This window comes from Ixodes scapularis, unplaced genomic scaffold (genome assembly GCF_016920785.2).
Source record: "Ixodes scapularis isolate PalLabHiFi unplaced genomic scaffold, ASM1692078v2 PGA_scaffold4__175_contigs__length_147842914, whole genome shotgun sequence".
NCBI lineage: Eukaryota > Metazoa > Arthropoda > Arachnida > Ixodida > Ixodidae > Ixodes > Ixodes scapularis.
The window spans coordinates 12,963,125-12,990,318 of record NW_024609879.1 but is presented as its reverse complement, the minus strand read 5'-3'; the positions used below and the strand labels follow the sequence as shown (position 1 = coordinate 12,990,318).

The 27,194-nt window shown below is 43.9% G+C and overlaps 1 protein-coding gene across 1 annotated transcript; it reads right to left on the bottom strand.

The window, feature by feature from the left end:
- Window positions 1–3,021: 3,021 nt before the first annotated feature.
- On the bottom strand, window positions 3,022–27,194 carry LOC115325517. Its single transcript, XM_040210406.2, has 9 exons — window positions 27,057–27,194; window positions 24,567–24,694; window positions 24,109–24,318; window positions 21,729–21,813; window positions 19,843–20,013; window positions 16,955–17,176; window positions 7,991–8,165; window positions 6,520–6,596; window positions 3,022–4,768 (listed from the first exon to the last, which is right to left on the bottom strand). Exons 1-9 carry the CDS (start codon window positions 27,192–27,194, stop codon window positions 4,499–4,501), a joined length of 1,476 nt encoding a protein of 491 aa, XP_040066340.1. The 3' UTR covers window positions 3,022–4,498.

Sequence of the window (27,194 nt, the reverse complement as noted above, 5' to 3'; positions counted from 1 at the left end):
GAGTTGAGGATTACAGGTAAGGAAGAAGAAGTTTAAAAATAATTTCGTGGCCCCATTAACACGGATATGTGTGCTACACCAGATAAAGATATTGACTTTTTAAATGCCGGTAAACTTCCGAACGACCATTTGGCCTGTCGGCAAGAACACCTCATATCCGGCGTCCGTCTCTTTTGATGGCGTCAACAATTCCCTAAAAGACCACAATGCCGTCCTTCTTGGTTGAACCCCGTCGACGTCGCTCCTCACCAGTTGGTGAGAAAATCTCATCTTGAAGGGATGATCGGGCCTTGAAGAAGTATGATGCTAAACATATACTCGCTCACTATAGGGCAGTCGAGCAGCAGTCATGTCCCGAGCTAATCGTCCTGTCGTGGCCGGCGTAATTTTGTTCCATCGGAGCGAGGTCCGAAAGTACTACACTCTAAAAAAAAAGGTAGTCATACGTGACTACCTTTGGGGTGGTAAAAAGTTGTCCCAAATATAACGACCCCTAGGGTAAAAATCACGACCTCACACGTAGTCAAAAAGCAGGTAGTCAAATTTGACTACCCCCAAAAGCAACATGGCGGCCGGTTAGCGAGGCTCAGATTCCCCGGTAAGGCCTAGCGAACAGCACGGCTTTTCGTTCGAGTGAGAGAATAGGGCGCATACGCCTATTCGACGTCTTCCAAGCGCCGTCAGATACTCTAAACATCCGTCCCTAGACACCGGTACCGTACCTATATCCCGGAAGGACGGCAGTGTGTGTGTCGGAATCGCGGCGATTGCCCCCGACAGTGCCGACAGCGTCTCGCTAGATTGACTGTGTTTTGACCGCCGGCGGAGCACGCTTAAAAAGGGATCATTACGCGAGGAATGGGCATGCTGATTTTATTGAACACAACGTATGCTTGAAGTCTGAGACGATGAACCGCTGGGCACCTTCGTCGAGCGTGGTCGAGACCTACGAGAGGCGAAGCTCGGACTGCCGCTACCGCTATATTTTTTTTTTTTTTTTTGCGATCTCTTTTTGTTAGTGCCTACCTCTCTGACGTGGTTATCCATTCGCGCGCGTGTGTGCTTGCACTTCGCAGCTCTTGGACACAGAACGAGCATTTAGGTGGCTGAGTGGCACAATTATTACGACTGTTATCGTTTTAATAGGTAAGAAGGCCAGCCGGGCCGAGCAGGCCAGCCTGGGCCAACCAGCTGCTTGTAAACCGATAGATACATGACTGCAACACTTTGTTCCTTGAATTAGGCGGCAGCTTGCGCCACCTAGAGGGTGTGGTAATAATCGCTAAATGGCGCTAAAAAATACGTTTTTATTTTGTTTCGGTTACGCGTGACCACACACGTTATCACTAGTACATACACGGTACATACACAGTACATACACCAACCAACAGACCGAACACTGGCACATACATACAGCAGTACAACAAGGCACACAAGACACAACAGCACCCGCGCGACTCTCTACTCTAACCACCCTATCGACACGAATCGTATATATGCCCTACCATTTTCTGGCAATGATTAGGCGAGTGAGGGCCACTGTTTACTAGAAGAATACAAAGAGTATTTACATGTATTATTGGTATACAAGTTCTTTGTGCATTTAGGTGGGCAGGCTAGACACCTCTCTTAATCCAGCACTTCGGAGGGCAACATAATATGAAAGTAATCGGCGAAAGGAACACCGCACGGCATGCTCCCCATCAGTTTCGGTTTCAGTTTCACGCAGCGGATAAGCTTCCGCGCGTGCAATAGTAGCAGAAGTTACAAGTCTCTCTACATTTCTGGTCAGTAATTGGCTAAAGGTTACATGATTCTTAGTCATGCGTTGTTCAATTCGTTCTCTTTTCCCTTTAATTCAGTGCTTGGTAATAGGTGACTGTTAATTGTAGCGCTGGCGGATGCTTTCCCGTGTTGGTCGAGTGGCCGATGAGTCGCCCTACTCGCTCCACATTAAAAGCCCCCAAGATTAAATATCAAGCAGTTACTAAAAATAAAGAAAAGTTACGTGCAATTAGATAAAACGAAATAACATGTCAGCAGTGTAGAAAGTTCAAAACGTTAAAGTATTACAACCAAATGTCTCTAATGGAGACAAAAACTACAAGTGGCAATTGTATGTATTCTCTTACTTTCCAAGTCTGATATATACAACTTTATTTTGAAAAATAGTTTATTTTAAAACTTAAATGAACCTCTTAAACAACCTTGTCGGTAACTCTTAAAACATTGTGGAAATGAAAATCTGAAAAGGAGTCTTTTTTTTCAGTACTGGACTATCTAACTATAATAATTATAGTAATGTTACTTTCTGAAGCCAGCAACAACCTGCAGCTTTCTTATTGGCACCTTCGATTATAAAGCAAAGCAAAAAAACTTACATGAAAGCAGGAAACATTTAACCAAAAAAAAAAACATTGTTATGTATGCATTACAAACATAATACTAATAGTAAAACTAGGATTCCAGAGTTCTTGCTAGAGTGGGCTCTACTGCGAGGAGAGATACACCTGTTTATTTGTTTGTTTACCGTATTGACCCGATACATACCATTTTGATCAAACTTGGGCATTTCGCAGCTTTCGAAACCTTACCTTCCTAGCTCAGAATTTTTAAAGCCCAAATTTTAGTGTGCTTGCTAAGCATGGAGGCATTTAACATAAGCAGTGCAGAAAGCTTGGGGCATTATATAATTACTCCTGGAATTGCATAAAGTGCTTCTAATGAAGACAGTAAACGTGGCAGTTTTTTTTTCTTTATTTTACATGGGATTTACACTTTTTTTTCCTTCTTGAAAAATTAAAATCATTGAAAACAACTCACTTCTTGAAGTAAATGAAAGCAAAGGAAAAACGAAAAAAAAAGTCTTTTATAACACTGAACAATTGGATCTACTGTAATTATTATAATAATTATACTTTATGTTAAAAGCCAGAAACAGCCCTGCAGCCTTCCTATTGGCACCTGTGAACAATATCAAACAAAGCAATCAACTTACATCAAAATAAATAGATAACTTAAAACATTACAAACTAAATAATTAAAGCACTCAGAACTAGTAATTTCACTGCTTAGAAAAGCATCTGAAAATGTATAATGTGCAAAGATGGATATTGTTTAAACCATACAAGTATATATAGTGGGCATAGCCCATAAAACCCAGTTTCAACAATAAGTATAATTCACTATGCCAGAAATATAAAAAGTTGCCCTCAGTTTAAAAAAAATAGCAATTGGTTGATCATGGTTTACTCCAGAGAAAGCAATTTTTCATGCAATTCTAGGGTTGCTGACAAACTATTGGTCGTTGTGACACAAAATGTAGATGAATACTGCAATACCCGAGATTTTCTCACATCACTCTTGTCATAGCATCTCCATGAACGTAAGCTTTTGGCGAAAAACAAATGTGCCGAGAGAGAGAGGAGATGAGAGCGTGCGGGAATGCCGGAACGCCGAGCTCTGGTTCGAATGGTTAGTGGGTAAACCTAAAGCTAGCTGCCTTTGTTTCCACTGCGCTCGTCGAATGCATTAGAATGCAGAACGCTGGCACCGGGCATTTGGCTCTCGCATTCAAACGCATTCAACGCTTGCAATTGAGACAAAGGCAGCTAGCTATAGGTCTACAACGCACTAATCGTTCCAACTAGAGCTCAGAGTTCCAACGTCCCTGGACGTTCTTGTCTCCTCTCTCTCACTCCGTTTCTCAGCACATTGACCATGACAAATTTGCTGCGCTTTAGCAAAGAAAGAGGTGTGTTTATGGCAGCTTGACATGAGGAAACTTTCTCGACATCTTGACTTTGCGAGACAGAGGTGAATTTGGGGGTCTGACATGCCAACAAAGGCCATTTGGCACACTCCAACGAGGAACTTAAGATTACTTTCGACCTCCTGGGGGGCTATGTAAGACTGCGGGACAAGCTGGGACGAAGGGGCCGGGACATCGCCGCCTGCTGCGATTGGTCAGCGGCATAGCACTGACCAATCACAGCAGGCGGCGACGTCCCGTTCCGTTCGTACCGCCATCTTGCATAGAAATATGCAAGATGTTATCCCTAGAAATTAGTTACCCCTAGAAATATTTTGATATGTAACCGACATCTCTAATACATCGTGGCGCCGCAACAGCTGCAATTCCAGTCTCCTGTTACAACGACGAGCTACTTTTGGTTGTAATCCTGATTAAAATGCAACTCTCACACTGTATGTACACCAAATTATGCAGTAATAGCATGTTTCTATGTCCTCTGCTGATGCCCTTGAAACCATTAGCTCACAAAATCAGGGCAAAAAAATCTATCCCTGTGTCGGTGATCATCCTGACCCCACAAGGAATGGCGTGGAAATGCTGCATTCTTCATTTCTAACTGCTGCCTCAAAAGTTTCTAAATTTAAGTAATTGAGTAGTTTGTTTTTTGTGTTGCAGCATCTGAAAAGTTGTCAGCATCTTTGGAACAACAGGAAAAATTGCCTCGTCTATCTGCAGGTCTGAAGCTCACAATGAGCTCCAAACCCGAAGTGCAACCGTGCCCATTTTTGTATGAGAAACACCAATGGCATGCTCCAGGATGGTGAGCATATTCTTGGCCTCCGGAGTATAGTGAATGCCGAAGGCCCAGAATAGGCTTATTAGCAATGAGAAAGCTTGCTTGAGGCTTGGAACGTCAATGCTCAGTTCTTCGACTTTCACTGCATACATGGGGGAGGTCAAGACATCTTCCCCAACGTATACAATACATGGGTTCATGTGCTGGGTGCCTGGCTCCTGTAGAAAAAGGAAAAGGAATACTGCCATGTATAACATCTAGAAATTCCCTGAACCTATTTGTTTATTCAGAAGCAGACAGGTGAACTTCTACACTAAATTTCCTCCACTAGGGTAACACAATGTTTCCAGGTTCACAAGTTGTCAGACATTTTTAAAGGGATACCGAAATGAAACTGCAAGCATAAATGACAAATTAAAGATAAGTGCACTATCTATCTTGAATGACTCTCTATATTTTTCTATCAAGCAGTAATCAAAGTGAGAGATAGGCATCTTGGGACGTTTGTGATGTGAGCACCATGGCCATTGCTAGCCTGGTTGCAAGCAATGTTGAACAGTGGTGGTGGTACCATGTTGCACATGGACAGTTTTGAACACCCATAGGCTAAATAATTCCTCTTAACTTTCCAATTCTCCCACATCTGTACTCACATGAATATTCACACTTGGCTACTTGTTTCTGTGCTGTGGCACTGCTCTGGGCAGTTAACTGACAAAATGACCTTCTGGCAATCCTTTAGAAACGTCTGTCAGGCATTCTGATACACACAAAAATTTGAGAGGAAGGGTATCTGAGTTCACTATAGCTTCATTACATATTCTGAGCATGTATTAGACATGAGGGTGCGTGACCTGTACGAGTGCTTTGCATTAACTCGGCTCGGCTCGTTTATACAATGTGCAAGGTCATCGACCAGAAAGGACTCCAATCCAATCACACACTTGATGTCCAACAAATGGTGACTGCCAATGTTGCTCAATGGGGTTTTAAAAGGGATTGATGTACCTACTATACTCTGTTTCACGATAACTTGGCAAATTGTGGAGGCTATAGCCCCCGCGATTCAATAAGGGCGTCGGAGCGAGGCAGTGACACGACGTCACTACAGAGTTTGTATCGCTGCAGCAAATGCGAGGCACGGAGGAACCAACTGTTGTCTGCATGCTAGCCTAAAGTCGTCTGCTGCGAAACCAAACAACTTTGGATGAACGTCCATCGCTGTAACAATGCCGTCCACTTGAGTAGTGAGCTCTTCGGGGTCAGTTCACAAGGCAACCATACGCCTAATGTACCCGCAAATCTGTGGCGGGTGTTATAGCTAGGGCGACGTTTTGAGCGGAAGTGGTCGATTACAGGGCTACGATCGTTCAAACTTCAAAAATTGTTCAAAAGCCACGTCATTCTTTGAAAAGAGTTGATCCGAATTAAGTATCGTTCAAACGTAACATGTCTTCGTCTATTTCTTCCATGTGATGTGGCCAGATGCAATCGTGCGAGTTCAATTGCAGTTAAAAGATAAAGAAGCCTAGATCTACATTTTATCGCGGACGGCACCGTTGCTGTGGTAGTAACGAGCCCTCTGTGGCTTCAATCATGGAGGGTTGTATGTGCCTTGCTCCGACGCCCTTACTGGGGCGCATTTTGGCTGCAACCTTCACAGTTTGCCAAATTATTGTGAAACGGAGTATAGGGTGACGCCCAGCATAAGCACAGTTCACTATACAGGTAGTTTTGACCCCAGTCCTTCAGCTGTGCAAAAAAAGAAAAAAACACTAGAGATCACTTGGTCGCTTTGTGTCATGCTGTGTACTACTATATTAGTGCATCCTTTTAGACATTTCTAATTAACAAAGAAAACTATATCTGTCGCCCTGCTGTCTATAATTATTATTTGTATGGAGGTTGACTGCCAGTAATAAAAGCTATTTGCATGAAAACTAAGATGTGCATAATGAGTTGCTCATACCAATTTCTTCAGAATCGAGGTACTTTTTTCATTCATCAGGCATGGCAGCAGGAGCAGGGCGCCATTGCCAAGAAGCGCTTGAGAAAAAGTAAAAAAAATATAGACAGTCACAATACTTCCCTGCAAATAAATGTTAGCATGGCATTACAATCATAATAAATGTTCTCCCTTTAAAAGGGTTGATAACTGGGCTACTTGGTAGTTAGACATTTGAACGGTATTAGCGCACACGTATGAGGAAGAGAGAAGAGACAGAAAAGAGCGCTACTCACAACTGTATTTACAAAGATGAAGAAAAGGAATAACCTTGTCAAGATCCCCATAAAGATGAAAAAGGAAGAAGAGGAAGCAGAAATATAAAACAGGAATATAAAACACAAAGTCGGGTGTTCCCTCGCGCGCACAGGCTTGAGACACTGGTTCTTTGATTAAACACCAAAACCTTTGTTGGCCTTTTCGTTGCCGTGGTGCAGGGTGAGTTTGCATCAGTCTTCGCTCACGCAGGGTTACCCTTGTCAGAGGGGAAGACGAACACCTCATCCGTGGTCGGCTGCCGCTGGGTCGTCGTGCCTGATGTCTCGCGGCACCCGTGACTCATGCGAGTTCTGCATTGTCCGTCTTAAAAAGTCTGTTTCCTTGCTTGTTAAGGCTACCGATGCCACACGCTGCAGATTCGCGAGCATGATTATTCTCTGAGAGCCACAGTGGGAGGCCATCCCGCAACACATTGCAAAGAGTGCAATTGCAATCCGCTGTTCGGGGAAACAATAACCCTAGAGAGGCACAATGATAAAATGACCCGCGAGGTGTTGGTAGCCTTAACAAGCAAGGAAACAGACTTTTTAACGCGGACAATGCAGAACTCGCATGGGTCACGGGTGCCACGAGACATCAGGCACGACGACCCAGTGGCAGCCGACCACGGACGAGGTGTTCGTCTTCCCCTCTGACAAGGGTGACCCTGCGTGAGCGAAGACTGATGCAAACACACCCTGCACCACGGCAACGAAAAGGCCAACAAAGGTTTTGGTGTTTAATCAAAGAACCAGTGTCTCAAGCCTGTGCGTGCGAGGGAACACCCGACTTTGTGTTTTATATTCCTGTTTTATATTTCTGCTTCCTCATCCTTTTTCATCTTTATGGGATCTTGACGAGGTTCTTCCTTTTCTTCATCTTTGTAAATACAGTTGTGAGTAGCTCTCTTTTCTGTCTCTTCTCTCTTCCTCATACGTGTGCGCTAATACCGTTCAAATGTTCTCCCTATACTTTACATAGCTGTATGTTACTGTTGTAGCCATGGCATCATTTATTTTCTAAAAATTATGATTTCAAAATATCTGCTCATGTTGTTGGCCGTAAGACTTGCAGCATAATAATTGCTGGTTTTGTAGGCACTTACAAGCAAATTAGCTACCTTAGAAAGCTTCCAAAAACATGCCAGAGGAGAAAGCAATTTTCTTTTGGCACTTACTTGCACTCTCTTCTTGAGAGCATCCCTTGGAGTACTCCAGAATTTCCTTTGCCTGTCGTTTGGAGGCAGCCTTCATAAGGAAGAGCTTGTAGAGTTCTTCAGTTTTCCTTTCAAGGAACGCGTCAAGTCCCTCCTCGGCATCTCGACCTGTCAGCCGTCTGAACTCCTGTCGAATCTGTAAATTATAAATTGTGATCAATTTATGAATGAGATGTCAACACTATAATAAAACTCAAAAAGAATCAGATTATGTCACTTGGTCATGATGGTGCCTACTCCTGCCTTTTGCTCTATGAGGCAGACCATGTTCTTATTAGCTAATATTTTCGTCTGCATTATACGAGGTGTGATCAGAAAGTTCCAGGACTCATTTTGTAGCAAAAAAAGAGAGGGCAGCACAGTGATGCGCGCTCAGCAGTCAAAGAAAGGGACCTTTGTGTCTCGTTATACCAAAGGGCACCGCTTTGTGAACATTTGCAGCTGCGTTTCACAAGTTTTTGTGACCACGTGCATGGGCACAATAGCTATTTTACTATAGACGACAAACCAGAGCAAGAGCGAACATCAATTTTGCGTCAAACTCGACAAATATAAAGCAGAGACAATCGATATGATTCAGCAAGCTTGTGTGAAAAAGCAGTGAATTTCGCGAAGTTTTTTAAGTGGCACTCACGATTCAGGAATGGCAGAACATCGCTGGAAGACGAAGAGTAGTAGGGCGACTTTATCCGACCTCTCCTTGACTTTGGTGACGTTCTGCCATTCTTGAGGTGCGAGTGCCACTCAAAACACATCGCACACCTCACTTTTTTTTTTACATTAGCTTTCTAAATCATTTTAGAGGTCTCTGTTTTATGTTTGCTGAGCTTGACATAAAATTGATGTTCGTTCTTGCTTTGGTTTGCAGTGTATGGAAAGATCGCCATCATGCTCGTGCATGTGGTCAAACAAACTGGTGTAGCGCAGCTCCAAATTTTCACAGAGACGCCCTTTGGTATAATGAGACATAAGGTTCTTTACTTTGACTGCTGCGCACGCATCACTGTACTGCCCTCACTTTCTATGCTACAAAATCAGTCCCGGAACTTTTTGATCACCCCCCGTATTAAACCCATTTACCTTGACTACTGGCTGGGTTGACAATTCTATGTGAATTGGTGAATTGCATGTCAACATTAAATAATATAATTTTCATAGTCTGGAACTCATCCCTCAATCCTTAACAGCCGGGTTTAAGTTTTACTGGCATATGTATACAGTAAACTCTCAATTGAGTGAACGCCGGTTTAACAAATATTTCAAAATAACGAACTTTAAAAAACTTCCCGGCAGTTTTCCTATGCATTCTGTGCAAAAATGTTTCAGTTCAACGAAATACAAATTTCGGAATAGCAAGTATTCCAGTTCAACAAACTTGGACGGTGGACCCAGGATTATTTTTGCAATCAGTTCAGCGAAGTTGGGTGCTCTGCAGTGCTGGCACAGCTAATGCCTGCCGCCCCGCTGCCGCTGTCTCTACAGCGGCGGCGTATCATCGCTGGTGTTTACAGTGCCGCCGAGGCAGAGCGGCGGTGTGGTAGACGAAAACAAACCACATGGTGTGTCTGTTCTTTGTCACTGAAGTGACTGTAGACCATGGCGTGCTGGCGAACAAGAAGTGCTTTATTCCTGAGCGCAGCGTTTTTATCACAGACATGACGTCACGAGCCGGGCGGCGCTTCCGCGATGACTCAGTCGCGATAACTCAATCCGCACGCTACAACATTTCCTTCCCCCTCACGCAAAAAATGTTCATTTCCTAAAGTCCTCGGGTTTAAAACGGTCAGGCGGCTTGCATGCGCGAGAAGTTCGTCGAAGGGGTTGCTTCTCCGCTGTCGTAGACGGAACCGGCGTTGCTGCAGTAGGTGTCGCCGGTCCTTCCCGGGCGGGGTCTGCGGGTGGCGCTGGTGCTGTTGCGTCCGGCGTCGGCGTCGGACCAGCCGCGTCTGGAGGTGGCGCCGCTAGCGTCGGTGCCTTCGCACTGGGTGGTGCTGACGGCACCTGGGCTGGAAAGCTCGTGGGTGGCGGTATCGATGGATTGTCATCCACAGTCGTACTGCCCGGTCTCACGATGGGTTCCGCGTGTCGAGGACGCAGGTGGTCAGCGTGCGTGAAGCGAAGCTGGTTGAGCACTTTCACAACGTAGGTCGCAGCACTGACAACCTGACACACGATTCCTTCTTCCCAGGAGACACACTCACCGCGCACTGTTTTCACAAAAACACGGTCGCCCACGTTGAACACACGTTCAGCACCTCGCGACACATCGCGTTGTTCCTTCACATGTTCTTGCTTGCGTTGCATGGCGCCGGCAAAGTCGGGTTTAAGCAGGGAAAGTTTTGTGCGTGGCTGGCGCCTTAGGAATAGTTCGGCGGGCGTTTTCCCAGTCACGCTGTTTGGTGTGTTGCGATAACAGATCAGAAAACTGTCAACATTTTCCTGAAGAGAACACTGCCGACCGGTTGCTTCGCCTTCGAGCACCTGCTTGAGCAATGCTCGTTTCACAGTTTGAACCGTGCGCTCTGCGGCACCGTTAGAGGCTGCGTGGTAAGGCGGGGTGCGAATGTGTTTCACGCCGTTGGCGTTCATGAAGTCAGCAAACTCAGCTGACGTGAACTGCGGACCGTTGTCGCTCACTAGTACCTCGGGCAAACCGTAAGCAGAAAAGGCTCCTCGAAGTTTTTCCAATGTTTTAGTGGTGGATGTAGAAGACATCACCCAAACCTCGATCCATTTCGAAAATGAATCGATGAGCACCAGAAACACATGGGCACCCTTTGAAGCGAAATCCACGTGCACACGCGACCAGCACCGGGCAGGGTAGCTCCAGGGATGCAGTGGTACCGGACGGGCGGCGGGCTGAACTGCTTGGCAGATTTGGCATTTCTGTACGTGATGCTCGATAGCCGCATCAATTCCAGGCCACCATACAAAACTTCGTGCCAGCATCTTCATGCGGCTGGCGCCTGGATGCTGCTCATGCAGCAAGTTCAGCACGCGGTCCCTTAGCTGTTCCGGGATCACTACACGGACACCCCATGTTACACAACCTTGTTCAAGTGAAAGCTCGTCGCGGCGCACGTAATAAGGCCCAAGTTCTTGCGCGTGCGGTCTTGGCCAACCATTTAGAGTAAACTCAGCAACACGGGACAATGTAAGGCTTCGTTTTGAAAACTTTGCAATCTCCTCTACGTTCAATGGGAGGCACTGAAACACTGAGAGGCACTCAACAGGTTCTTCCTCAGCGGGCACCGCCTGAGGCAATCTCGACAGAGCATCAGCCACTTCCATGTTTTTCCCTCGGCGATACTTCAGCCGATATTTATAAGCTGCCAGCACCATGGCCCAACGCTGCATTCGTGCGGCGGCCAGTGTCGGTACAGGCCTTTCCTGGCCTAAAATGCCTAGTAGCGGCTGATGATCAGTGTAGATTGTGAACTCTCTGCCAAAAAGATAGCGATGAAACTTTTTGAGACCAAAGATTAACGCCAAAGCTTCGCGCTCGCACTGAGCATACTTTTTCTCGGCTGGCGTTAACGTTCTCGAGGCAAACGCGATAGGCCTCTCTTCGCCGTCAGCAGTCTCGTGAAAGATAACTGCTCCTACGCCATACGAGGACGCGTCACAGAGCATTCCGATCGGCTTATCGACGTCATAGAATGTCAGCACCTGGCTGCTAGTCAGCAACTTTTTCGTATTAGCAAACGCCTCGCTGCATTCCTTCGTCCATGACCATTTCTGATCCTTCTTCAAAAGCCGATAAAGCGGCTCTGCGACTGTTGAACCATTCTTTAAAAACTTCGAATAGAAGTTCAACATGCCCAGATATGCCTTCAATTCTGTGACGGTGGTGGGCTCAGGTGCTGCCAAGATCGCTCTTTTCTTGGCCTCTGTAGGGTAAATCCCATCTGCGGTCACCGTGTGACCCAGATACGTCACGGATTCTTGGAAGAAACGGCACTTGTCCGCGTTGAGCGTGATGTTGTACTCACGCAACCTTCCCAAGACACGTTCGAGAGTCTTTTGGCAGTCTGCCGTGTCAGATCCTGCCACGATTACATCGTCAATGTAGCATCCGACGTGCGGAATGCCTTTTAGCACCTCATCCATCATAGACTGAAATATTGCGGGTGCACTAGCCACACCGTAGGGAAGGCGTTGGAATTCAAAAAGACCCAAGCTAGTGTTAACTGTCAAAAATGGTCTGGACTCTGGAGCGAGTGGCACCTGCTGATACGCCGCAGAGAGGTCAAGTACGCAAAAAACCTTGCCTCCTGCGAGGACAGAATACAGGTCCTCCGGCCTGGGCAGCGGATAGTGATCGGTTTTCAAAACAGGGTTTATCGTTACCTTGTAGTCTCCACAGAGTCTGAGACTACCGTCCTTTTTTGGGACAACGACAAGTGGTGTTGCCCAGTCACTGCGCGCTACTTGTCGAAGCATGCCCGTTTCTACCATGCTGCGCAGCTGGGTTTCTACCTGCTCTCGCAAAGCAAAGGGAACAGGTCTAGCACGGCTAAACACAGGGACCGAACCAGACTTCAGCAAGATCGTCGCTTCGAACTTCTGTATGGTGCCCAGTGTTTTTGAGAACACGGAAGGGTATTTCCTTTGCAGTGCCTGAGCCCTATCTTCCGTTGTGACTTGGCCAATCTCATGCCAGTCCAGCCTTAAACGCTGGAGCCAGTTCCGTCCAAGCAGCACTGGAAGCCTCCTTCCATTGTCTTTGACAATTACTACGGGCAACGTCATACTTTGACCCTTGTACACAACAGCGACATCACACTGTCCTTTGAGCTGCAGATGTTCTCCAGTGTACGTGCGAAGTGACATTTTAGCCGGACCACATTTTACATGTGGAAAAACAGAGTCGTACACGCTCTCAGGAACAATTGTGACTGCCGCTCCTGTGTCAATTTGCATGATTAAGGGTTTCCCTTCAACTTGAACACTCACTTCGTAACACGATTGAGTCGTATTTATAACATGGTACACGTCATGCTCAGCGTCTTCGTCAGAACATTCCAGAGCATTCGTGTTCTTCGGCACCCTTGTGTTTGGACACATTTTTTGCAAATGTCCTACTCTCGAGCACTTGCGGCAGACAAAGCTCTTGTACCAACAAACATTCGAGGCATGACTCCTACCACATCTTTCACACCTTTCCTTTTTAGGCCCTTGAATATCTTTAGGTTTCGAGCCCTTTGATCGTCCTTTTTGTCGACTCTTTATAGCGTTTAACGATGCCTCTTTGTCTCTCGATTGCATGAGTGCAGTGTCTCGAGCCGCCAGTTCTCGATCGAGCGCAATCTTGCAAGCGCCTTCAAACGTTAAGTTTTCCTCGGCAAACAAGGCACGCTGGCTCTCTTCATTACGTATGCCTGCTACTAGCCTGTCCCGAAGGGCGTCTTGCAAGAAGTTGCCAAAGTCGCATTTCCTAGCCAAGTGTTTCAGTTCAACTATGAAGTCTTCTACGCTTTCATGTTCGTCCTGAACACGTCTGTTGAACTTACAGCGCTCCGCTATAACGGAACTCTTAGGGCTGTAATGTTCTATTAACAACTGTTTAACAACTGCATACGACTTCTCGCCAGGGGACGCCGGCACGACCAGACTCTTTAGCACTTCATAAGCCTCAGGGCCTATCACTGTCAGAAATACGGGAAGCACTTTCTCGTCCTTTATGTCGTTTGCCACTAAAAAATGTTCAAATCGTTCCAAATACGATTCAATGTTCTGTGTCTTAGGGTCAAACTCCGATATTCTTCCCAAGCGTGACATTTCGGAACCCCAAAAGAAACACAGTACTCATCCGCTCGACGTTCCCTTGCGTAGCAGGTTGTCCCCGTTGCTGTTCAAGTCGAGTTCCCGAGGCGAAATCTCGGGGGCGTTGCTCGTTGCCCTTTGTCGGTACACGAAGGCGGTGGCCGGCGTGCTGCTTGCGATGTCATACTCCGGGAATATGTAGCGTCGCTGGCAGGCTTCAACGCATGACAAGCTGCGCTTGCTCTTCCGTGGCCGTGCGTTCCTTCGCGTCACTCGCCTCGCTGTCGCTTTCCGTTGCCTACGAGGGCACGTAGACAGCCTCGTCGCCACATGAAGTGACTGTAGACCATGGCGTGCTGGCGAACAAGAAGTGCTTTATTCCTGAGCGCAGCGTTTTTATCACAGACATGACGTCACGAGCCGGGCGGCGCTTCCGCGATGACTCAGTCGCGATAACTCAATCCGCACGCTACAACAGTCACCACTTCCGTTCGGCCATCTTAGTTTTGGGTAACAACGGCAGGACAGCAGTTTGTGCGCCCACTTTCGTTATGAGTACAACAGAAGCGGCTGTCTCTATCGGACAAGCTCAAAATCCTTCAGCGCCTGGACAATGGTTAAAGGCAAGTGGACGTTGCGAAGGACTACAGGATTCCACCGTCGACGTTGTCAACGATAGTGAAGCAAAAGTCAAAGCTTGAAGGAGCATCCCAACGTGAAACGACTCTGCACGGGATATTTTGAGCCAGTGGACGATGCCGTTGCGGTATGGCTTCGTCACAGCAACAGGCTGTACCAGAGGAAGTGCAAAAAAAGATACTCTCTGGACAGCTTTGCTACTTCTTGTGCATTAAGAGCACCAATGCAAATGAAAATTAAAATTTTTTTTCAAAATGAAAAAGCAGCAGGGTAACTGTTATGCACTTTGTATAGTATATTGATATACGTGACTCCATAAATTGCATTTCACACTTTTGACTCGATGTATGTTGTGCCCTATGCTGTTCCATATTCTAGTGAATATATTCAGTTTAGTGAATGTTCCTTGGGTCCCTTGAGGTTTGCTCAAGTGAGAGTTTACTGTACATTTTTTTTTGTGTTCAAGAGAATTGTACAGCGTAGCTAATGCATGAAATTATGCAAAGATCTACCACATGCACTGTAAATCATAGCTGATACTCTTTAGTTATAATTAGGCAGCAGACTTTCGGATTTTCACCGAAAAATGCCAAGAGACATTCTCCAGTGTCAGAAATTCAGACTTCTTTAAAACGAAAAAAACCCACTGATTTCTGGAAACTTTTGTTCTAAGCATGTTAGTCACCGACCGATTTTTCGGTGACTTACATGCTTAGAACAAAAGTTCGATGGTTCGGACCTAAAGGAGGAACCGTGACTTATCCCAAAGATGTAGTGTATATTCATGACCAATGTTTCGGACAGCTTGAAGTACGAAAGTTTGATAATTCGGACAAACTCGTCGCGAGCGATCAGTGGGAAACACCACCGAGAAGTGGCCATTTTGAATTCTATGTTCGCTGCAAATGAATTGGGTTGGTTTGGTTTGGCAGCGCGACTTGAGTACTTACTCCTGAGTCCTACCGCTAGCCCTTTTTTTTCATTTACAGGAAAACCTCGTTATAACAAAGTTGAAGGAGCGATCGTAATTATTTCGTTATAACCATTAGTTTGTTATAGCCAATGTTCATTTCTTCCCTAATAGCAAGCAAGGGGAATTATGATTGCTTTGTTATATCCATTAGTTTGTTATATCCCATTTTGTTATAACGAGGTTTTACTGTAGCTGCACGTCATCATCATCATCATTATTATTATTATTTTGCTTTGTTTCCTTCCATCCCTTCACGCCTCCGCCCCACTTTCGCGTCGCCGGTAGCCATTTTGCGTTTGTGGGTTTGCACCTTTCGTCTCGTTTTTCGCATCAGCAAAAAATGAGACTCCGACGACGACTACCGCCTGCAGCCATTGACAGCAGACATTATGAATGCATTAACATTGCTGTTGAATGTGTACGACGAGAACACAGCGCTCACACAAATGCAAGCAGACATCATCGCAAGCAGGCAAAAGATTAAGCAAGCCACTATTGACGGCTTTTTAAAGCCTGCTTAGGCGTAATAAAGGCAAGCTTTTCATCTACCGAATTTTCGGACTGCTTGTTCGGACCATTTCGGGGCGGGTCCCTTCCGAGTCCGAATAATCAGTCGGCGACTGTATTATTTTCATAAATCCTCCCTCAGACATATGTCATGCACATACTCTTACTGGAATTACTATCCTTAAAGGACAGTGGCATGAAAGTTACCGTCAGTCGGGCAGCCACCACGGATAGTCCCAAAGTTTTTGTTTAAGCCAGAGCTGGGCAACACTGCTCGAAAGTACACTGGCCGTTGTTACTTGCATTCCTTGTAACAGAAACATTTTGCTTGAGAACACTTATATTTTTGCTATTACATGAAGCAGAAGGGTAGTGGGATAACTTCAAGGTTGGTTTTTATTCTGAATATTTGATTAAACATTTTATTCTTAATATTAAAGAAAAAATCAAACTTGAATTAACAGTGATGTCTACTTAAAGTAACCATATTTTGTTCCTTTACACAACAAACACACTTTTAAACTGAGGAAGCACTGTGACAGGATGAGCATGTATGCCAATTCTTTTTCGGTTAAAACCATTGTAGAATGGAACCGGTTGTTACAGGTGTCATGATGAGCACATTATTTTCCTAACTTGTTATAATGCCTTTGGGCACTGCCAGGTAATCTGTGAAGAAATAATAAAACCAAAGGCTCCAGATGTTTACATTACTTGCAAAGTACCCACACCTTGAACTGGGTTCCAACTCGCTGTCTGTCGTTTGCCAGTGCTGTTGCATTATTGTGAGTGAGAGGCATTATAAGGGTGTCAACAAGATGTCAATTAAACTTAAGCTCTTAGTTTTTACAAGTTCTTTTTCTGCAATTGTTTTTGTGAGTAATAATCTTTTTTGGCATTTGCACAAACCAAATTGTCGAAATACAAAATTTTTTACATAAAATAAACTCCAAAAAAACGCCTGCAAATATTTTGTTCATCCTTAAACACCAGGAAATCTGTAGCCTAGTTAAACTAATAGGTTTAGGATGAATACTTGCTTCTTGTGCCCGCGTAAGGGCTGGGTAGCGATCTGTCACAGCAGTCACTGTCAAATTTGCTCCGTTTAACCATGCCCGCCTGGCTTTGTAGGTTCGGTTCATAGCGTCTTCCACTTTCCTTTTGTCCCACACCGTCTTCTTCATCTCTTTCTTCATAAACTCAATCTGCCCGTTGATCGTTTCCTCGTCTTCTCCAGGGCCACAGTCTGTAGCCTGAACCATCTGAAATTGTAAAAACAATTTAAAAGCAATGCTTTTCATGTTGTTTTTTTAGATAAAGATTGTATGTTTCATTTTTTGTAACAGTGTTCTTAGGAATAATATAGACCAACTCAACTCACTGATGTCACGCCACTGCGGTGGCGCTCCTGTCAGTACTGCGCATGCGCAAACACATTACGTATTCCTCCCGAATTCAGTTGCTGCACAAGCGCAGTGCCCACACTTGGTGTGGGCAAAGCGGGCTTGTTTGTAAACACTCTGTTGGTCTATAGAGGACCCCCTTCAAGACACCCAACGAACTAACAATTGCCCAACAAGAGATGTGAGGATGACTCACAATGGCAAGCATATGCAAAGCATGCTGTGTTACATCGATTCCGAAACAGTCAGAACATTGCTATGGTATTTTTAAATAATTTCAGGAATACAATGTCTATATATTTATATATTATTGTTTTGTTCAATGAATAAAAAAGACACTCACAATATCAGTGCACTTTACGAGTTCAATGTTCGACAGCATAAACCTTTTATCCTTCAATAAGCTTGTTCGATTTACGTGCACCTCCTGCACGGGTGCAGAGAAGTGTAGGTGCAGTGTACTTCCGGTATGTGTATTGATATATGACCGGAAGTACACCGCCCTACACTTTTCTGCACTAATGCAGCAGGTGCAGGTAAATAGAACGAGCCTAATAATGTGACTGCTCTTCCGAGACCTTGGAGCATCTCATTCTTTTTAAAGGACCATTTTCCTGGTAGTAAAAGACAAAAAAATAAACGCCCAGCAGGGGCAAAAGACGGACATAGACGTTTCAAAAGATCTGTATGTGTCAGTCTTCTGTCCCTGGTATGCTTTCATTCTGTAAATTCTTATTACGTACCCCCTTTGAAGGGGCCGTGCAACAATGATTGGTAGGAGTGTTTCTCACTTTACACAAGCTTCCAGGCACTAGTGGGACCCAAGAATACTCTAACACAACGCCACTTTCCAAGAAGCGTCTTCGTCGCAGTGAACTTAGAAAGATAAAAATGGGCGTTTTCTTCCAGCCTCTTTTTCGCGAAACTTGATGGCGAAGTTGCAAGGACAACGCCAACAATGTGATCTCCAGGATTTTGTTACCAAGCTTCGAGATCTTCGCTGTGATGATATTTAGTACAGCTCATACAGTGGACACAAGCACTGCGTCAGCATTCGATTAGGACTCATGACATTCAATGCATCGAGATGCATTTGGGTAGTGGCTCATGTCGAATCGCTGTGATGGCGGGAATAGCAGAACTTTTGAACAATGTACGGAACTCAGGCAGCACCCTGTGCTTTTGCAGCCCCAGAGCGTGGCTATGTTAAACACTGGAGGCATTTAATTTGGCTCCAGATCACGTGGCTGCTTTATCTGGTTTTCGTTTTTCTCAAATCTATTTTTGTGACTGCCATTGTGTGGAGAAAAAAAAAAACAATGCGTGTTTCATACGTTACAAATATCCAGGAATAATTCTAAACTATACTTATCGAAAGTAAAAAAAAATTTGCATTGCCCTTTTAACAATTCTTTTCTATCCCTAGTTCCCATTTCCTTTCTTGTTTTTTCTGATGAGTGTTATGACTGACTGATAGAACCTGCTTCCATGATTTCTCTTTCTGAGATTTCACTGGGACATGCACAAGAATTTAACAATTCTATAGTAATAGACCCTTTCCGGAATTCAGTGCCATCTGGTGACTCAAATGGCGGTTCATCTTTTACTATACTAATGGCAGCAATGAACCTGTGGTCTGCAGTATTTATTGGGGCACCATCACTTAAAGGTCAACGGTAAACGAGAATGTGCACTTCACTACAATTATTTTCAATCTCTTTTAGTGTCAATGGCGAAACAAATGCAGTCAGTCAGAACGAAGCGCCAACCCACATAGACGCTTTGATAGTGTTTTATACATCAAGGGGCTTTGAAGCCGAGTGAGTGCTACTAACAGATTGACTGGGACCGAGTTAGAAAAGAAACGCTTACGCAGCTCTTACGTCCAATTCCTGCTTCACGCCGCGCTAACATCGAGAATGTATAGGCCTCGAATCATCTGCTTAGGAGCATCTTCAACTTCTTCCTTCATCAGTAAACAGAAGGCCGCCATTAGTATAGCACATATGCCGTTTTCAGATGATGATGATAGTGACCAAAGTGGCCAGACTGAATTCCGGAAAGGGTCTATTGTCACATGCACTATGAACAAATCAGTTTTGTCACATGCACCATGAACAAATAAAAACATTTTTGTTTCTGCTTCTCTTTGACAAAGAAAGTAAACAATACCCCATGAAAGAAATGGGCCTTTCCTTTCCTTGGATGTTACAAGCACACCAGGAGTGTGGGAAGTGTTTAAGAGATGGAGGTGAGGAAGGCGGGATTTCTCTTCCCTTCCTTTGATTATTTTACGAGAAATGTCCTAGGGGTCTTCCCCCCTTCCCCCCTTCTCCCCAGTTTCAATGCCACAGAGTACTCACATAGTGGAACAAGCAAGTAAAAAATTAAACCAATTGCCTCAAGGCTGTTCGACCAGCCTTTCCCGTGGAAATAGAGTGCATTTTTTACAAGGTACTTCAATATTTACATAATTTGGCAGCTCAAACGAAATGTTTCTAACCCTCAACTACTCATGAGCTTACGTTTCTGACTGCCTTCTTCGGCACAGAGTGGTGGTCGCCAGGAAGTTCGACCCTTCGGCTTTGTTGTCGAGCCTTGGCTTTTGCCCTTGCAGAATCCACCTCCATGAGTCCAGCTGGCATCCTTTTGCGAACATTTCGGGCTCGGTTCTTGATACCTGCGTGCCAGGAGGCCTAAAATGTGACATCAGAAAAAGTCTGATTAATGACGTAATTGACAATAGACCTTTCCCAAAATTGAAATGACCCTGGTGGAGAGGTGCGACACGGTGGACTCTGGGAACAGTAGATTGTGAGCATAGTTTCGTCGTCTCAGTCTCTCATCACAGATCTTTAGCAGTTTTTGTCTTATTTTTCTCAGCTCTCTTTTAACATTTTAATGTGTATTCGGAGTGCCGATGCATTCATACATTGATCCAAACCAAAAAATATATGGCTTCACCCATAGGCATAGACTACGGGGTGGCATCGGGGCTTGTGCCCCCCCCCCCCCCCCCCCCCCCGGTGAAATCCAAGCTCCCCCCGGCCCGGGCCATGATCCTTAACGAGACGCTGTTTACGTGCCATGTAACGAGCTTCTAGGAGTGGCATGTAAACAAAATAACGCCTACTTTGCTTTTATTGACAAAATACATGGGAAATTAAGTACCAGCGTGCCTTTCGTTAGCTTCAATCTCCAGTTCTGGCAAGCAGTTAAAGCGCACCCCCCCCCCCCCCCCCCCCCCCGGGGAGAACTTCTCAGCCTGCCCCCCCCAGGAAAATAGAAAGTCTACGCCGCTGGCTTCACCATTCTTCTCAGTGGCTAACTGTCCCTAGTTTGGAGCATGTGCCATGCTACAGGGAGGGATTTATGAAAGTAAACTATTGTCTAGCAAGAGTCAATATGTGATGTTTGGGAAAATTTTATCCACTTTGCCTATCTGCTGAATTTACTGATTAATTTGATGATTTTACAAACACTGTACTGCCCAGGGGTGTTGAATGATGGCCTGCAGCCTCATCTCTACACAAATGTAATTGATTTTTTACGAAAATTGTCATAAAACAAATAAGTGACTATACTCGAAGACAACTTTTGGCAATGCTGTCAAAAGTATGGGCATGCATGCCATCTTCCCTTTTGAGCGCTGACTAGAGCTGTGCACGCACTCTCCACGTCTCTTCAGAAATGCTAAGAAAAGTTGTCACCGAGTATAGTGCCTGTGAACATTATCAGCATATGGTTGAGCGTTCCTAAATTTGTTTCCAGCATGCAACCCATGAAATAGGCAATGTACAGTTTTATCCTTGAATATGCTCTACCATTACAGCCGATCAGTGCCACAGCTGTGACAGCGGTACAACAAACTGAAGTATGGGCTCCTTGTAGTAAGGGCTCCTTGGTGGTGGAGAATATGCTTATACAGATTGTTCATATCACCTAAATTCTATGTGATTTAATTGCTCAACCATATCTGCAACTTAAATAACACCAATCAAATTAAAAAAAGTTCAAATAAACGTTTGTATTTATACAGCGTAAGGCCAGGCTGCCTTTGATGTATGGCGACACTTCTTCGTACTCTAGATGTGGTATAGCCAGCGCAGTATGACTGCTAGCCGGGGTCTTCAACGTGCATCATGCTGTAGCAATATGCGACCCCACACAGGTACAATGCTCATCCGGATCTGCACAGGCAGGGCAGTCAAAGGCAGGAAAAGGGAGGGGGAGATTATGGAGCCTTCATGACTTGTATATTTGCAAATTCAATCCCTAAAGCAAAATGAGTTGGGCAGCCTCTAACAGATTGTGAGAAATCTCAGAGTTATCACCTTTGGGTACAATGGCAACCAAAGGTGTCACAGTTAGTTGTTACGATCAGGTCATTGATGTATAAATGCATACTCACACAGCGAGTTCGTGATTTATCCATCAGTTGCGGGTACCTCCTGACGAGTTCTTGGGCAGCTGTAAGGTAGTGTTCATCAGGGTACCTAGGAGATATTTCAGGTGAGAAGCATTTGAGCGATTGGTTACTGACAAATGAGACTGACAATTGGCATCATTTATTTTAGGCAGATCTTAACTGTCATTATGGGCACAGAAATAATTAAGCCATAAATTAATACGTTGATTGTACAATTAAAATATTGCATCCTGTCTTCAATTTCTTAACTTAATTTCTTGCAGACATGGGAGACTAACTTGAGAAATGTGAAAACTACACTCAATGTACACAATAAAGTATTAATAGAGGTAAGTGTCAGAATGCAAAGATACAAAAAGAGACAGAGATATAGTAGCTGGATTATCTGCTATGGTTTAAAACTTCTTCCTCTTTGTGCACCTTGACTACCGTAATTTCCGGTGTATAAGTTGTGGTTTTTTCCAAACATTTTTCTTGGTGTGTCTCATACAACAATGCAACTTACACGAGTTTTTAGATTTTGTTTTCACGGTCCGAAGCCATTTTTTTAATGCGCCGAACGCCATTTTTTGTAGAGCACCGTAACTATGTAGTCATAGGTGGTGTTGCCCCCTCCAGGAGGCACTGCTGTCACCGCACTCTTCTACACTTTTCATAACTGACTCAGAAAGCGAGAAATTTTAAGGTTTCCCCAGAGCGGCTCAATTTGGATATGCAATGCAGTGAGAATAAAGCTTTTACAGCATGTTATCGACGTTGCCTAATTCAGCCATGGCATTCTTTTGCTTCATTCAGTATTCTTTTGCTTCATTCAGTCCAATAACACTGTAAGGTAAGTGGGCTGGCATACACGCATTACAGACTATTTTCTCATGTCTCTCTTAGTTTCCGTTTGATGACCAGTTTCTTTTTGCCATGCTCCATCCATGTTGCTACATGTAACAAAAAAGAATTGTGCCTAGCCGATCTCTTAGAGGTACCGAAAAAAAGTATGTCAAGGTTTCCCTTTCTGCCTGCGCAGAAAGCCTAGGCCGAGTCCCGTCGTCTCCGGGACTTGGCCTAGGCTAGGCTTAGTGCTCCAAAGCTTGGTTCACTAGTGTCTAGCTCGTTAAACTTTTGTTCGCTCGGCACGAGTTACCTCGAATAAAACTGACTACCATCTTTTTTTGAGCATTTTACGTCTTTTTGCTGACAAACACTTGACTGCCCCCGCCAGACAGCTCCATGCTGTGGGCATTTCTTGCGAGTTAAAAAGTCAATGTTGCACATCAAACGGTACATGCGATCTAGCCGATTGTGCAAAACTCTGATTTTGCAATACCGATGCACGTAAACTAAAGAACTCATCGCTTGAACCGTGCGAAGAGGTGCGACTTATACAAGGGTGCGACTTATAGTCCGGCAAATATGGTATGTGCTTCTTTTTCTTCTTCTAAGAGATAAATAGATAGAATTTACTTTGAAATGGACCCACATTTCAGTGAAACGTAAAACACCGCAAATATATATATATATTTTTTTTCATGTTTAGCTTGATAAAAGGCACGCTGACATGCATTGCTTTGTTTTCTTCGATGGCCATAGTTCCAAGCATTTCTCATGTAGTCTAGCTGGTAGTTCAGTTATAACACTATTTTTCTATCGGTAATTTCACATTTTTTTCTCTTATTTGTTTAAGCTGGCCCTATCCTAGTATCATGCACCAACTAGCTCAGCTCATAGCACATTAATCGAAAATTCCCTGAGCAGCAGTGCAACACCTACTAGGACATTTTGGCTCTATTTGTCTTGAAGCAGCCTCATGCTGTATAAACCAGAACATGTAATTTCTTTCTTTTTTTTCTTTTGAAGCATTTTTTAAAGAAGAAAGGAAGATTAATATGCTAATGATAGTAAAGGGTGGAGCTTAAATCACAAACGTTTCCCCTCTTCTAATGTTTGAGTTTGCAGTCTCGACTGTGGTGATGCCACATTCATCAAAGGAAACTCACTAGCAAAAGAATACTGAGCCTTCACCCCAAATTAAAACTGAACTACCAGAATTGATCACACAGAAATTGTTCACGTCTATCAGGATACACATCAGATAGAGCAGCATTTATGGGACTCAGGATATGGGTAGTGCATATAAAAGACATATGTTTGGTTACAAATTATGTAAGACCCTGCAAAAAGTGGAGACATGACTGCACATCTGTTGCAAATGCCTTGAACTAATTTTCCACATGAAAATGCCAGATTGCCCAAGGCAATCTGGCGTTTGGAAAGTGTGCCCTCCCAATGCCTCATCATGACTGCTAGCTGGAAAATAATTAAATATTAAACAATGGAGAACTAATGTTAAATACAGTTTGATACTCACATAGTCTCTATACATAAAGATGAGACAATCTGTCTGATGATGTTCCTCCTCAAATCCGGCATCACCTTGCCCACTTCCGTCTTTTCAATTTCCTGAGCAATGTTGATCGGGAAGTCAGGAAACTTGTACCATAGTGGTCCAGGTGCTGATTGTACGGATACAGGGCTGGGAACAGCAGGACTCTCCGGGCTCAATGCAAAATCAGGATCGCTGCAGTGGAGAAGTATTCTGTCCTTAGTCTTTCCACCATAAGAAAGTTTCTTAAGAATGTGCAAAAAGCAGTGTCATCAATTTCTGTCATGACAAAATCAAAGTTGCTAGGGCTCTGTCCCGGTTATGAAGCAAATTATACATATGCAGTAATGTCATCGTCATCCTCTTATACGTGCTGAAAGTGAAAGTGTTTACACACTCAACACAACAAGCAAATAGATCAAGTGTGCCATAAATGTACTAACAGCTCCAAGGGTGCACTTCTGGCGAATAGGTCCAGGAATGGGTTTTCGACCAGTCTTATAATGTCACCGTTCGTGACAACAGTTGTGTCATCAATATCAAAGAACTCATTGAGTGCTTTGTCCTTCACCTGAAACAAATATTAAATATAAATCAGCTTAGCTGCACGTGAAAAGGTAAGTTAATACCGAGTGTTTCTACAATGACTTTAAAAATCTCAAAAAATACCATAAAATACCGAGCAAGTGCCAACTCAAACTTTGAAGATAATCAAGAAAAAATAGGGGATGGGCGCATGTGAGGTCGTCAATTTTACATATATATATATATGTACTGTGCACATTTTTTTAGATGTTTAAAGTTTTGGGAGTGGGCGCTTAGTGCGGAATGGGCAGATGCATGGTATTCTAAATTATGCTGTTTGGGATAAAAAGAAACTCTTTTTGAAAACAAATTGTCAACTAAGCACGGTAGATGCCTGGGATTGCAGAAACATACTAAATATCTACCGAATTAATTTGTAAATTAGTGCAGTTTGGTGGGCAGTATGAATTGCAAGTTTGATGATGCAGACAATGATCCCATATTCATTTCTAAAACGGAAAAATCCCTTCTCACAAGGACTGCAGCGCGACAAAATCTCTAGCTTTTTTTCTGCAGGAAACTGAAACAGTGAATGAGAAGCACAGGGAATTATGTGCAAAGAAAACTTCCGCTGTTGACGAGTTGAAACGTCACCCAATTACGGCACGTGGTTCAAATTTTCTGCATTATTTTTCTCTCCAGCTCGGCATCCGGCGGCCACTTGCATTGGCCGCATCACTCCATGCAAGAGAGATAGACCTGCACAGATTTTCATTTCAAGTAGCAGTTCCATTTTTTTTTCTTCTAAACACAGAATGTGTTTTATGGGGCATTTCCTAGAAGAAAATTGCATGAACAGGTATCATAATAGCAGTCATAGCGAGCGTCTTGAATACATGATGGGAGCATTACAGATGTTAAGCTTTCATATAAAGTTGATATATAAAGATTGAGCCTCGGCGAGGCTCGAAGCTAGGTCGGTGCGGCGGCCAGTTGGATATCATAGTCACACAGCTGGCCTTGAGGGATTAATAATTCTGATTTAAAAGCAAATGCGCCAGTGAGAGCAGCATGTTTTGTGTAAAAATAACTAAAACAAATAAAAATACACAACAACAAATATAAAAAAGATTAAAAAATAATATACAATAATATTCCGATAACATAAAAATAAAATCACAAAAATAATGTAATGCAATAAAATATATCAGAATAAAAACAAAACAACACTGAAATAAAAATATATATATATATATTTCAAAACAAATAAATATATATATAAAAAGATTGAAACACATTGCGCGAATGATGCACAGAGTGGTTCGTGCGGGACATTCCGTGCTCCATGGTCTTCAGCATTAGCAAACTTTTTATTTATTTATTTATTATTATTATTTTTTTTTTATGAGTGATGCGGCAAAAAGCGCGTGCTGCGTGCCGAGGTCGACGGCAAAATGACGTAGACGTTTTGAACTGCGCGTCGAAGATTAGGTGACGTCACAACACGTCACCAGCTGAAGGTACCGTTGCACGTGATTTCCTGCGCTTCTCGTGTTGTTTCGGTTTCCTTCGGAAAAAGCTCGCGATTTTCTCACGCTACAGTTTTTGAAAACTTCTGTTTTAAAAACGGATATGGGGTCATTTTGTCTGCGGCATCAAACTCGCAGTGGCTACCAAACTGCGCCGATTAAGAAATAATGTTTTTATTTTTTTTAATTGGTTTGTTAATTAGTATATTTGCTCGGAATACGGACGCCCACTGCGGCTGTCAATTTGTTCCCAGAAAGAGGTTCTGTCTATCCCGTACAACATATTCTAGGAACTTTTTTTTAAGTCGATCTTTATTGGAACACCCGCGGCATATCACACGTAAAGTAATAAACTTTTTTTTTTAAGGTTTGTAGACATGTAGGGCAATGGGCTTAGTTAACTAGCTTCAATGAAAAACAATTATTAAAAAAAAAGGGGGGGGGGGCAGGCCGTAAGCGGCAGGTAATAACCAAACTTATAGTTAAACCACACCAATTTTTAAATAAATGTTGGCCTTATTCGACGCAGCCTAATCAGAGATGTGTAGACTCAACCTGTCATCAAAACAAAACAAAACCTACTCGAAAAAGAAATTCTACACGGGGAGACGTGGCTTTTTTTTTATTGGAAGCACTGGAGAAAGTGCATCGGTGCCCGATCGGCTCGCAATTACTCGCCACTCGCTCCTGCAGCGACCACCGACATCTTTTCAGAGCGGGTGTTTCGCTCCAGAGGGTCACCGATAGCCTACATTCTTCATGAATGACGCGGAACAGAATTTATTTTATCGAAATCGAAAACCTCTGTGACCTAATCTTGAAAGCCGCTCTCGCGCCTCTGCAAGTACCACACAAAACGTGTGCGCGCATATCACTCACCTGTATCAGCATGTTGTCCACGACATCTTTAAAGGGGCTTGTGAGAAGGGCCGTTCTCACATCCGCCGCAGCCTTCTCGCCGCCTACAACCAGCTTTTTGCAGGACTCCTTGTACTTCACTATACAAGTAACGCTCAT

Bases quoted from the DNA above. Each gene is read 5' to 3' on its own strand.
- LOC115325517 (XM_040210406.2), bottom strand. From the start codon at position 27,194: ATGAGCGTTACTTGTATAGTGAAGTACAAGGAGTCCTGCAAAAAGCTG. The intron at 21,814-24,108 runs GTGAGTATCAAA...AATATCTCCTAG, and splicing joins TCTTTATGTATAGAGACTAT to GTACCCTGATGAACACTACC. The intron at 6,597-7,990 runs GTAAGTGCCAAA...CTTTTTCTCAAG, and splicing joins CTCTCAAGAAGAGAGTGCAA to CGCTTCTTGGCAATGGCGCC.